Source organism: Ursus arctos, unplaced genomic scaffold (assembly GCF_023065955.2).
Source record: "Ursus arctos isolate Adak ecotype North America unplaced genomic scaffold, UrsArc2.0 scaffold_24, whole genome shotgun sequence".
Lineage (NCBI taxonomy): Eukaryota > Metazoa > Chordata > Mammalia > Carnivora > Ursidae > Ursus > Ursus arctos.
In genome coordinates this window covers 13,227,189-13,240,720 of record NW_026622919.1, presented here as the reverse complement: position 1 = coordinate 13,240,720, position 13,532 = coordinate 13,227,189, and the positions used below count along the sequence as shown (strand labels likewise).

General features: G+C 40.4%; 1 protein-coding gene across 4 annotated transcripts in view; it reads left to right on the top strand.

Annotated features, from left to right (window-relative positions):
• Positions 1 to 13,532, top strand: part of HELZ (helicase with zinc finger) — a 159,317-nt gene that overhangs the window by 15,634 nt on the left and 130,151 nt on the right. For all 4 annotated transcript variants that reach the window (XM_026512424.4, XM_026512419.4, XM_048225749.2 and 1 more), the window contains 2 exons: positions 10,539 to 10,766; positions 13,314 to 13,350. In XM_026512424.4, coding sequence (XP_026368209.1) covers positions 10,557 to 10,766; positions 13,314 to 13,350 — 247 coding nt within the window. In that variant the 5' untranslated portion in view covers positions 10,539 to 10,556. The remainder of the gene's footprint in view (positions 1 to 10,538; positions 10,767 to 13,313; positions 13,351 to 13,532) is intronic.

Below are 13,532 nucleotides of genomic sequence, written 5' to 3'. Positions count from 1 at the left end.
TGTATTTTCCTAGTTTTTCCACTAAAGCCCTTTCTCTGTTCAAAGATCCATTCAGGATCCATGTTGAATGTAGTTTTCATGTTTCCTGGACTATGACCGTTTTTCAGAGTTTAATTGCTTTTGTGACAATTTTGAAGAGTCCTGGTCAGGTATTTCTCTTTCGTTCCTTTTTTCTCTCCTCTCTTCCTTCCTTCAGACGGCATGCTGAGCGTAGCGCCCTTTGCGGGGCTCCGTCTCATGACCCTGAGATCAGTACCTGAGCCAAACCCAAGAGTTGGACACTTAACTGAGTTAGCCCCCCAGGCACCCCTGATCGGTTATTTCATAGAGTTTTCCTTCGTTTGGGTTTGTCTGATGTTTTCCTCATGATTAGACTGGAGGTATGGGTTTTAGGGAAGGAGATATTCACTTTTAATATTTTGTTTCATATCTTGGCTTTTTATGTAACATACTCAATACATATATGTTTTACAAAATAGGATTATATACCGTATTATTTTATAATCTTTTTTTTACTTACCAAAACTCGTTTCTACTTATATATGGGAGTAGGAAACTCTGTACTGAGTTTCAAACACTGATTTGAAAATACAGTTTTAGAACATAGACTGTTGGTAAATTAAAGACAGCTTTTAGGAAGGATGGTGGTGGTGGTGGCGGTGGCGGCGGCGGTGGCGGCGGCGGCGGTGGTGGCGGTGGTGGTGGTGATGGTGGTGGTGGTGGTGGTGGTACCATTTTGTTTTCATTATGCAGTTGGCTTTTTTAAATTGATTTATGTTTTATTTAAAAAGCTCAACTGTTTGAGATTATGATGTGTTTACAAGTCTCCACAGATAATCTAAAAGGGAAAATAAAGAAATAAAAAGAATAGAAAATGTTTTTTAGTAATAAAATTTTCTTGGCAAACAGCAACCTTTTCTAGAAAGTCTGCTAGTGTAATTTGATTGCTTCATAAATATGGGTTTTTAAATATAAATATTTTAATTGATAAGTAGGCATGTTAGGTGAAGAAGACTGTCTCCAGAATTGCTGGCAGTTCTAAAATATGGGTCAGGAAAAGTCAAACTAATAGATGGAAAAAAACCCCTCAATTTTAGCTGTTGATACAACTTTTAAAATTTAGTTTTTCTTGTTTTTATCATTTTAGTTACTAAGACAGATGGTAGAAGGTTCATTAGGATATTTCTTTTATGTATTTAAAACATTTTATTTTGCTTTATTGAATTCCATTCATTCTGGAAATTAGGAGAATTTACCTCTTTATGAAAGCGATTATTCAAAATGGAATATGATTGATGATCTTAGTTTCTAGTTTTCTTCTCAATAGGCTTAGTCTCTCTTCTAATGCTTCTTGCGTGCTCAGAGCTTTTATAAGAGTTTTAGAGAAAAATGCGAGTCTGGGTGAATATTAAATACAGTACAATGAATAAAACTTTCTTTAGTTTGTAGCATATTTTGCCTATGTGTCCCATAGAACCATGACAGATTCCAGTTTTGGATAAAAGCAGATAAATTTAAAGATAACACAACATTCCTCTTTATGACTTGGAATTCTAATGAGAACTGAATTTGGTACAGGACAGTTCTTGGAATGCTTGGCATTCAGGTTATTTTAGGCTATCTCTTTGGGAAATTGAATTAAAGTATTTATTGAATGGCTTTAGTGAACTGAATGGTTGTCTTGGGGATATAAATGATATAAAATATGACCCCTTTTTATAAGATGGTTGTGTGGGCAGATAAAGCATCTTATATACTTAATTCAAAATAATAGATGATTAAGAGGCCAAATCACTCTATAGGAAGTAGTGCTGGTTTGAGGGGGAGAACATTTTAGGAAAGTGAAGTCTGGGAGCATTCATTTAAAGCTGAGTAGGAGTTAGGTTCAGAGAGAGGAGGGAAAGGACATTCGGGCAGTGGGAAGGGCATTGTCAGAGACTCAGAAGCCTGACTGTCCTTTGGGAGTGGTGGGAAAGTTAGACTGTAGCCAGGCTGTGGGTGGCCTGGGCATCTAGTAGTGAGCCTGGACATTATTTTATAGGCATTTCAGAACCACCGTGCCACCTCTGGAGTAATGGTTCTTAACTTTTGTTTCCCCGAGGAAGCATGACACACTTCTACTGGTTCACTGTCTCCCCACAGCAGTGCTGCTTAGTCTGGAGAAGGGGGCATGCTCTGATATGCTTTCCTTAATCCACTGGGCTAGGTCATAGGGGTTATTTTAATAATGTATCAATCTGGATTTTCTTCTTTTGTCGCAATACATTTACTTTCCAGTAGAGTCTTGTTTTCAGAATAGTAGAGTTTCCACAGGGAAAATAACAATGCGTGGGGCAGATTAAAGGCAAATTATTGACTTAGTAAAAAAAGTGACTCTCTAATTTTTTTCCTAGCAATTCTTCCTTTGTTTAAATTTTTGTTTTGTTAGTCATGTAAAGAAACTTATGTACTTTATTGTATGCATCTTTTAAGTTTTCCTATGGTTTTACTGTTTATATAGCGTAATAATTAAGGACAAAGTGGAATCTAATCGAGACCCGGTTATGGCTGTTAGTGATTCCTGTCAGAGTGGATAGTTGTAATGTTCAGCACAACTCATCAGTCTTCTCAAACCTGGACAAATGCAGTCCGATTCATTCCACCCAGGTTAAGTATGAGGAAGATAATTTTATTGTTTCTGATGGAAACAAATGTATAAGAGATACAGAAATCATCTTCAATTTAGATTGGAGAAATTTTATTTACTACTTTTGGCTCCTGCTGTTTGTTCACAGTTTATTTTTGTTCTTTGTTCTTTGTCTGTAATCAAATAAGGTTTAGCTCTTTTGAAATAAAGGAGGAACATAACTACATTAACAAGAAAAGTTAATTTAGGGAAGATAACCAATTTTTTTTTTTTAACGATAAAATACATTTCATGACTTGATTTCATGGTGGTCTGGTGGTTATTCTTATACTGTTACAGAAAGAAGTCCATGGTGGGAAAAGAATGATGCTTTTAAAAATCACCTTCCCTTTTATCATCTGTTACTGCAAATGTCTTAGTCCAGGCCTGTCTACCCACCACCTTTGTGGTGCACTATTGATTTCATTTTTCTTCCAATATTTACTTTTCGTTCTGGACAAATTACCTAGCGATGATGGAATTCTTCAGAAGTATCCTATATTTTGTGTCAAGTGAACTCAGTGATTGCTCTGTTTGGAGACATTCTTTCTGAACCTCCATTCTTGCCTCTAAAACGTCCACACATGGAAAGGGAAATGCATAGGTTTTCCATTTATTAACAACACTTATCCTTCCATATCTCTTTTCGATTTTTAAAAAACATGTTAATTGTGACATTGCGATTCATATTTTAAAAGTAATTTAAAAATGTTACTTTTAAATTTTCATGCTGTAAAAGTGGCTTTTTTCTTTTGGTAAGAAATTTTTTTTCAACTTAATACGTGTATAGTATGTACAGCCATCACCACAGTCGGGATACCCTATCATCATCCCAAAAAACTCCCTCATGTTCTCCATGTATAGTTGCCCACCCCATCCCATAACCCCTGCAACCACTGGCCTTTTTCCATTCCTATAGTTTTGGCCTTTTGAGAATATGATGCAGATGGAATCATACGATATTAAGCTTTTGAGACTGGGCTCTTTTACTCTGTCTTTCAGATTCATCTAAGGTATTACATATATTGCAAATTTATTCTTTTTTTTATTGCTGAGTAGTTTTCCTTCATCACTCATTAAAGGACATTTGGATTGTTTCCAGTTTTTAGCAGTTATGAATAGAGCTTCTGTAAACATCCGTGTACAGATTTTTGCGTGAACATACGTTTTCAGTTCTCCAGGGTAGCTGTCTGTGGGGAGAGGGGATTGCTGGGTCATATATTGAGTATATGTTTAGCTTTTTCTGGAGTGGCTATACCGTGTTATATTCCCACTAGCAATGTATGAGAGTTCAGGTTATTCCATATCACTGATATTATCAATATTTGTAATGTAGCCATTCTAATATGTATGTTGTAGTGTCTGATCGTGGCTTTAATTTGCATTTCTCTGATGACTAAAGCCATTGAACATCTTTTCATGTGCTAATTTGCTATCATCATATCTTCTGTGGAGTGTGTGTGGAAATCTTTTATCCAGCTTTTAATTTTTAAAAAAAATTTGGTTATTTTCTTACTGAGTTTGGGAGTTCTGTGTCCAGATACAAATCCTTTTTTAGATATGTGATTTGCAAATAATTTTCTCTTAGTCTTTGGCTTTCTCTTCCTTCCTTTAATGCTGTCTTTCAGAGAGCAAAAATGTTTAATTTTGATTAGATCTAATTTATCATTTTTTTCCTTTTTTTGGATTGTACTAAGATGAATAGATTTTAAAACAAGTTTCTTTCCTATAAAAGTAGTGAAAACTAACTTAGTGATAGGAATGTTCTCATAAAGTTGACTTTTGTGGAAGGTGCAAATATTATCATTTTATGGAAAGGTGGTGGTAACTAAAATACTCCTTAGTCTTAGGGACACCTAGGACTTTTGCTTAACCAAAAGAGATGATTGGCTTAGGTTTGGGAGGATTTTCCCACTTTCTTTAATGGTAATCTCTAGCATGGCTAACATACAGAAACTTTTATAATGTAGAACTGTAGGAAATCAGTCATTAAGACTGTTTTAGAGTTAAAATTCACATTTGATGCTTTTGGAAGTGCCTGGGTTTGAGTTCCTTCTTTTGGAACAGCATTGGAACCTCCATTGTGGATTCAGAGTCAGTGTCATGGCTAAAAGCATGAACTGGGTCATACTGTCTGGATTTGAATCCTGCCTCTGTTGTTTACAGTATAACTGTGGGTAAGTAACTTTTCTGTGCTTCAGTTTCCTTCTCTGTAAATGGGAATGGAAAAAATAATAATATCCACCTTATAAGGTCATTATGGGGATTAAATTAGATTACATAGAGTATTTTCAACAACATCCGGCACACAGTAAGCATTCAGTAAATGGTTCTTATTATTGCTGAAGTAGCTTTATGGTGAAGTCATTTAAACAACTGTTTTAGAATTATATTTTCAACAGGCAGAATAACCAAATACTGCACTTTTTCCCCTCTTGATACTTATTGTTATTAGTGATCAATAACTGTGGTCAGTGTTATTAGCAATCGTGTGTAGATACTGTTTTATAAGGCAATCATCAGCTCCTTTGGTTTTTCACTTCTTCCGAGGTGCTAATTAGATATACATATATGTCAATTAGTTCCAGCTGCCTGAAACATCAACTTGAACTGTCTTTTTTTTTTTTTTTTTTTTTTTTTTTTTTTTTTTTTTAAAGATTTTATTTATTTATGTGACAGAGAGACAGCCAGCGAGAGAGGGAACACAGCAGGGGGAGTGGGAGAGGAAGAAGCAGGCTCCCAGCGGAGGAGCCTGATGTGGGACTCGATCCCGGATCGCCAGGATCACGCCCTGAGCCGAAGGCAGACGCTTTAACGACTGCGCTACCCAGGCGCCCCTGAACTGTCTTAAACTAGAAAGAAATTTCTTGGCTCACCTAACTACAAAGTCCAGGCATAGCTAGCTGGAGTCAGGGCTCAAGTAGTGACATCAGGACTCAGTTTCTCCCCATGAATCAACTCTGCCTTTTGATGTATAGACTTCAGTTGTAGGCAGTGTATGTTAGAAAAATGGCCTCAGCACATTCAACCCTTGGAGCCTCTCAGATTTTAGATTTAGTAGGAAAGAACACCTGTCTCTTTCCCAGAAGCCTCAGCAAAAGTCTTATGTCTCATTGGTTCTTATCGGGTCACATGTCTCAACCTGAGCCAGTCTTTGTGTTCTGGGCTGTGAGGCTTGGATTGGTTGGTTGTGGTCACATGGCAGCCTTGGCTTCCCTGGTACAGTCAGCTCTTCAGGAACCACATGGCCTGAGAGTAGGGGCAAGGTGAATTCTCAAAGGCAAAGTATGGGCTTTTATTACCAGGAAGAGGAATAGATACTGGGTGGCCAAACAACTAATGATATTAGTCTCTTTTATAGGTCAGCAGCAGATTGTAGGAGTTCATGGATTTGGATTGGAATCTTGGTTTCTGATTCCCGCTTTCTTGCCTGTGAAGTTACACACTCCCAAGCCCATGTTGCCCACAGGGGTCAGAGTTTGTAGAAAGTTACAGTGTTTTATATTCTTTTTATGCAAGTTGAATGTTTTTAACAGGAAGAGAAAAGAATCAAGGCTGATAGAGGGTAGATCTCACAATAGGCGGATATGGTGCTTCTTCCTTTTTTTTTATGATTTTATTTATTTATTTGACAGAGAGAGAGGCAGAGAGAGAGGGAACACAAGCAGGGAGAGTGGGAGGGAAGGCAGAGGCTTAACGACTGAGCCACCCAGGTGCCCCATGGTGCTTCTTCCTATACTGATGTGATTCATGTGACTCAGCTCCTTTCCCTGGACCTCCCTCTCCCCATGGATCAGGCTGTTCTGCCCAGGCATGGGGATTGTATGCTATTGATATGGCTGTATCTGTATCCTAGACAAGAGTGTCTGTCAGCCCCACAGTGAGGTGTATGTGGGTGGTGGCCTCTTCTAGGAGAAGTAGTTCTAGATCTCTTACTACGTATGTTCTGTAGTCCATTTTAGCATGGCCTGTGGCATTATCTCACTTTGGCAGTTTTTATTTTACGTTTGAGAAGGCACTTTAACTTCTTCAGGGGTATGTGTAGCAAGGTCATGATGTTTTCTGAAAAACCAGAGAAAACAGTTGAATAAGACCTGCTGTGTACTGAGATCCACACTACAGCAAAGTACCCCTAGTGAGGTTCAGGTAGGACTTAGATAGAAACTAATTATCAGGACCTGATTAACGAAGGTAATTGTGGTAGAAGCTTTCACATCCTCTTCTGAGGTAGGCGCTTGAACCTAATGAATCAGATGTTAACTCTCTAAGTCATTTACCCACAAAGCTCCTGATGTTAATAGTTCTGCCTCTAATCTCTACTTATATGTTAATGTTATTGAGATTTCCCTGGAGAATATGTTTGGTGGCTAATGTTGACAGGAGTGTTTGTGATTCCCTTTGTAGCCACTTTTAGGGGTTATCTCGTCTAGATCAGTGACATACAAATGTACTTATTTCTCCAATGGCTGTTCTTCCATAATCATTATTATTATTATTGAGATGGATAAAATAGATGAAAATAATTCCTCTGTTAACTAAGTAAAGTAGTTATGTAGAGTGCTGTTTTGTTTTCTGTAAGTACAGTATTGTATGTTGAGATCAGTGCAGTGATTCTACTTTATATAAATTGAAAATTTGGAATTTTAGGGAAATAACAATAGCTAACACTCAACTGAGCACTTACTGTGTGCCAGGCATTCGTATAAGTGTTCTCCACATACTGTTTTACCTTAATCCTGCATTAACCATAGGAGGTAGGCATTAGTTGTCTTGCCATTTTAGAGGTAAGTTGAGATACAGGAGGTTAAGTCACTTGCCCCAGGCCATGCAGCTGGCCAGTGTCTGAGTGACAGGGCTGATGGTGAGTGAAGGGGTTGGTGGTGGTGGGGGGGGTGGGCTGGTGAGTTTTGAATGCAAGTCCTCTGGCTCTGAGCCTATGCTGTGGATCACTGTGCTGCATTCTGTCCCTAAGAAAGATTTTAGCTTGTGCGGTCTTAGTTTTTCTTTTCTTTTTACTTCTGTTTGTAATATTTTCTAGATGTGGGCTGAGAGTTTTATAGGAAAGATTTGCTCATTCTGGGGTGTTTGGTATCGGTGGATTTATCTATCTATTGTTGCTGTTATCTGGCAAGCAAACTCTATAGGCTTGTTTGTATCAGTAGTTCTCAGTCAGGAATGATTTTACCCCCCAGGGTACATTTGCTCATGTCTGGAGACCCTTTTAGTTGTCACAGGTTGGGAGATACTACTGGTATCTGGTGGGTAGAGGCCAGAGATGCTGTTACACATCTTACAAAGCACAGGACAGCCTCCCAAAACAAAGAACTATTGGGCCCATAATGTCCATAGCATCAGCTGAGGTCTGTATAATAAGTTAGTGATTATCTTGTAATGCCATTCTTATGTTTAAGGGGCAAAGTCACTGTAGTAATAGAGAAACCATTAGTTTTGATTTTTGTTTGGTAATTGATTTCATCCAAATTGATGCATGTTTGTATAAGGGACATGAATAGCAACCATACTTTACATATTTAAGCTCCCCTAAGTCAAACTGGGTCTTGTGGCCCATTGAGGGAGAGCTGAGGAAGTTGAAAGGGGGACCATGTAGAGACTGAGGACACTGTACTCTATGTATTTGTTGGATTATTTATTTATTTAAAGATTTATTTATTTATTTTAGAGAGAGGGTGGGAGAGGGAGAGAGGGGATCCTCACGCAGATTCCCTGCTGAGCATAGAGCCGGACATGGGGCTTGATCTCATGATGATGAGATTACAACCTGAGCTGAAATCAAGAGTCAGACACTCAATCCACCGAGCCACCCAGCTGCCCCGTGAATAACACAGATTTCTTTTTGTTTTTGTGGTTCTTGTTAAAAGTTAATTTGCTAAATGTAAATATTTGAAATATCCTGTAATTTTAAAACCATGTTTTGGGGGTGCCTGGGTGGCTCGGTCATTAGGTGTCTGCCTTTGGCTCAGGTCATGATCCCAGAGTCCTGGGATTGGACCCCGTGTCGGGCTTCCTGCTCAGCGGGAAGCCTGCTTCTCCCTTCTTCTCCCCCTGCTTGTGTTCCTCTCTCGCTGTCTCTGTCTGTTAAATAAATGAATAAAATCTTAAAAAAAACACAAAAATGTGTTTTGGTATTTTTTTAATTAAAAATTTCAAACTGAGAAAAGTAGAGAATATTGTATTCCATGTGCATACCAGCCATTTTAATAAATGCTAACAAAGGCTGAAGTCCTTTTTGAATCTTTCTTGGTCCATTCCTTAGAAATTTCTACATTTTTTGACGTACAAGTCTCTTGAAGTTGAAGGTTACCGGACCTCTGCTGATGTCTGTCGTGCCTCACTCACTGCCGCTGTGTTCTGGGTGCCCATCCACAGGTGTCTCTCCCCTCTGAAGAACATCTGGGAGAGCATGGGGCCAGGTTGTCATCAAAGCTGGAGAGGCCAGGTGGGAGTGTACATGTGTAAGGAGGGAGCAGGCAAGAAAAACAGTCTCCATGCTTGATGGAGCTGGAGACACAGGTCAGCAAGAGTGATCCTCTGAAGCAGTATTGTGATTGTAAGGTCAAAGGATTTTAGGTCTTCTGTGCCTAGGTTTTGTGCTCTTGCTATGTGAGTGATGCAGCTAGGGCGAGGTTGTGCTTGGATTCTCAGTATCTCTTCCTTGGACTATCGTAGTGGTCTCTTATTAATGGCAGGGCCTGCCTCTCACCAGTTCTCACAGGACTTCTATACGAGAGTAGTCCTTCCTTATTTAATTATTTTTATTTCCATTTTTAAAGATTTATTTATTGGGGGGCAGAGAAAGAGGGAGAGAGAGTCTTAAGCAGTTTCTGCACTGAGCGTGGAGCCTGATTTGGGGCTTGATCTCAAGACCCTGAGATCACAACTTGAGTCGAAACCCAGAGTTGGACGCCTAACCCACTGTGCCACCCAGGTGCCCCAGATTCCTCCCTTATTTAAAAATCTATCATGCCCCATCGCCTGTGGAATAAAGCTCTCACTTCTTGTGGCACGTGAGGTCATTGTCTTTCCTCCTGTTTCCCTGACACAGCTGGAGTTTAAGGCACATGGTTTCTCCTCTTGTCATTTCACTTGAAATCTTCTCTCTGAAAAGCCCACATATGCTCTCCCTATCATTTCTGCGTGGTGAACTTCTGTTCACCTTTTGAGGCCAGCTCATGCCTTTCGGCAGATGGAATAAGTCTTTCTTATAATTGTTCATTTGTGCTTTGCTTCTTTTGCTAGAATCCGAGTTTCTTGAAAGCAGCAGTGCCATGTTCCATCTTTGACTTCAGTGCTGCCAGCACAGGGCTTGGCCTCGGGAAATCTTTGTTGAATTGAATTAATAAGCAGTTCAGACTTGGATTTTAGCCACTTTTTTATGTTGGTGGGAAAAATCCTGCATGGTATAGATTTCGATTCTCTGCAATCACAGTCACAGAATTACAAGACTGAAATTGAATTTGAATCTTTCTTGGTCCATTGGAGGGGTTTGGATATGAAACATTTCTGTACCTTCTGGTTTAAAAAAAAAGAAGCCTTCATGGTTTGGTGTTCTCTGCAATATTCAAAGTCATGTCTCGTTTATACATTTGCCTCATTTATACATGCGATGTGTTGTTTGTATGATACTGACTTACGGTTGACATTTTGCTCGGATTTCAGTAAAGACTTCATAAAGTCTAAAAGAGAAGTATAGATTTTGTAGCATCAGTCGCCACCACTCAGCTGCGGCTTGATCAGGAGGCTGCTTGAGAGCAGCTCATCAGATAGATAATTAAACCTGCTGAGGTAGGAAGGAGGCTACAGTTTAGTAAGATTTTAAAACCACCTCTGACTTGTTCTTTCTTCCTGTCTCTAGGATTTTTGTCCCTGAGTCATGGAAGACAGAAGAGCTGAGAAGTCATGTGAACAAGCGTGTGAATCTCTTAAGAGGCAGGACTATGAAATGACCCTCAAGCACTGCACAGAGGCCCTCCTTTCCCTTGGCCAGTACTCGATGGCCGACTTCGCAGGGCCATGTCCACTGGAGATAGAAAGCATCAAAATTGAGAGTCTTCTTTACAGAATTGCCTCATTTTTGCAACTGGTGAGTAAACACGGTTGATAAGCCAGTGCCGAACCATGCAAAAGGGACTTTTTCATTGAGTGGGGACAGTTGTTGGTCTAATTCTGGGCTGAGGAGATGAGTGATTGCTGAATATGTTTAATTGCAGCAACAATTTTTAAGCCTTGAAAATCGTACTGACGTAGAACATTTTGGGTTATTCACTCCTTCAGCAAATACTTATTGAGTGTATGCTGTGTGCTGGCCACTTGTTTAGGTACTTGGTATGCATTGGTGAAAAAGAAAAGGATCGTCATGGTGTTTTTTCTATTAGGGGGACAGACAATAAGCAATAGATATTATACATAGGTAGACACTTTAGATTGTTAGAAGGTAAGCAGTCTGCATGAAAAAAAAAAGACAGACAGGGCAAGGGAGATTGGGGATACCAGGGTTAGGGATGCGGTTGCAGTTTTAAATTGAGTGGTCAAGGTCGGCTTCACTGATCAGGTGATAAGAAGGAGGTAAGGGAGTGAGCCATGTCAAAATCTGGAGGAAGAGCATTACAGGCAGAGGAAACAGTCAGTGCAAAGATCCTGAGGCAGAAGCTTGCCTGGTATGTTTGAGAAGTAGCTAGGAGGCCAGTGTGCTGGAGAAAGTATGTGACAGAGAGAGGTTAACAGAGCTAGATCCTGCGGGGCCCTCCAGGTCCCTATAAGGACCTGTTTTTCTTCTGCTTAAGGTGGGGGGAGCTCTTGTGGTTTTGTTTTGATTTGTTTGTAGATTTTATTTGTCGGGGAGAGAGGAATACAAGCAGGGAGAGTGGCAGGCAGAAGGAGAAGCAGGCTGCTCGCTGAGCAAGGAGCCTGATGCGGGACTCGATCCCAGGGCCCTGGGATCAGGACCTGAGTCGAAGGCAGATGCTTAACTGACTGAGCCACCCAGGCATCCGTCTTTTGGGGTTTTGAGCAGAGGAGTGGTATGATCTGATTTGGCAGGAATTCCTTGGCTTTTGTGTTGAGAATAGGCTATAGAGAGGTAAGTGTAGAGGCAGGCGAACTAGTTTGAAGGCTGTTGGAATAATCCAGGCCAGAGATGATAGTGGCTCAGACAAAATGGTGGCGGTGGGGAGAGTGAGAAGTGCTTTGGTTTTGGTTCTAAGTTGAAGATAGAACCAGTAAGATTTCTTAATACGTGAATGCAGGGAGTGAGAGAGAGGGGGCAGTCACAGATTCCTTACTTCAGTGTTGTTTTGTCTGAGCAATTGGAAAGTGGAGTTTCTTTCAGCTGAGATGACAAGGCTGTCGACAGGGAGCAAGTTTTGTGGGGGAAGATGGGAGGAGTTCAGTTTTGGACATACCGAGTCTGAGACGTCGTTTAGAGACCCAGCTGGAGATGGTGAGTAAGCAGTCAGATATGCAGGTGTGGAGTTTGGGAGAGAGGTCTAGGTCAAAGATGCTGACTCAAGAGTTGGTGGCCTGTAGGTGATATATATGTAAAGCCTTGAGCCTGCGTCAGATCACCAAGGGAATGAGTGTACATAGAGAAGAGGAGAGGACCGAGGACTTAGTTTATGGCACTACCGTGTTAGGAGACTGGGAGAAGAGGAGGGAGCAGCAGGGCAGCCTGAAGAGTAACCCTTGATGGAACGGAAAGCTAAGGGAGGGTGGTGTACAGTAGCCAGGTGAGGAAGGTGGATCCAAGTGAGGGAGTGTCGAGCAGTGTCAGTTGCCGTGGACCGAGTAGCGAGAGTAGAGAGTCGACCGGGATGTGTCAGTGTGTCTGACTGGGAACATGGAATGTAGTGTGTGTCTAACTGGATACAGGACAGCTCACCGGAGACCTCCGTGAGAGCAGCTTCCATGGAGTGATGGGTGGACGTCTGACTAAAGAGAGTTTAAGACAGAGTCGGGGAAGGAATTGAAATACGTGAATAAGACAGTTCTTGAGTTTTGTCCCAAAGAAGCACAAAAAAGTGGGAGTGGTAGCTGATGGCAGAAGTGAAGTCAAGAGAATGATTTTTTTTAAAAGATGGGTTGAAGTAGCAGCGTGTTTGTTTATAGGACTGAACCAATAGAAAACAAAAAAGTCAGTGATACAGGAGAAATAGAGGCAGCTTGCTAGAGTGATGTTCTTGAGTCGGCCATAGAGCAGGACTGCGCAAGTGGGATGATAGGCTTTAGAAGAGGGACCTGGATGGCTCGTCTGGTGACAGGTGGAAGGCAGAAAGTGTGCTGGGAAGCAGGTAGACTTGGTGTGACAGTCCACAGAAATTCTCTTCTCATGGTTTTGGTTTTCTCAGTGAAGTCATTAACTGAGGGTAATCAAGAAGGAGAAGGTTCTGGTAATTTGGAGCTAGAGAAAGTGAGAAGTCGGAGTGAGTAAATGGACAGGGAAGTACATTATAATGTTTATTTGTAGAGTACTGTGTCATCCTCAGAGAGCACATAAGTTGGTTTTGTTCTGTGACTATTACATTTGAAACATTAATAATTAAACTTTGAAACAAAGCTGAGCTTTTTTTGGATAAACTCTGTGTTAAGCAGCCCTTGAACTACTTAATTTTATCTTGTATCTTTTATTTTACAGAAAAACTATGGGCAAGCTGATGAAGATTGTAGGCATGGTATGTTTAAAAATGGGACTGTTTTCTGCTTTGAAAATGTTGAGTTATTTAAATTGAGTAGTGTTTAAGATTTGATTTTTTTTGTACGCTAATTTCAAGAGAGATTATAATATTTTAAACACTCCACCTTCCTGTGGTGACCTGTAACTGTTGTGGATGACAATTTTGCCGTGCCCTGATGG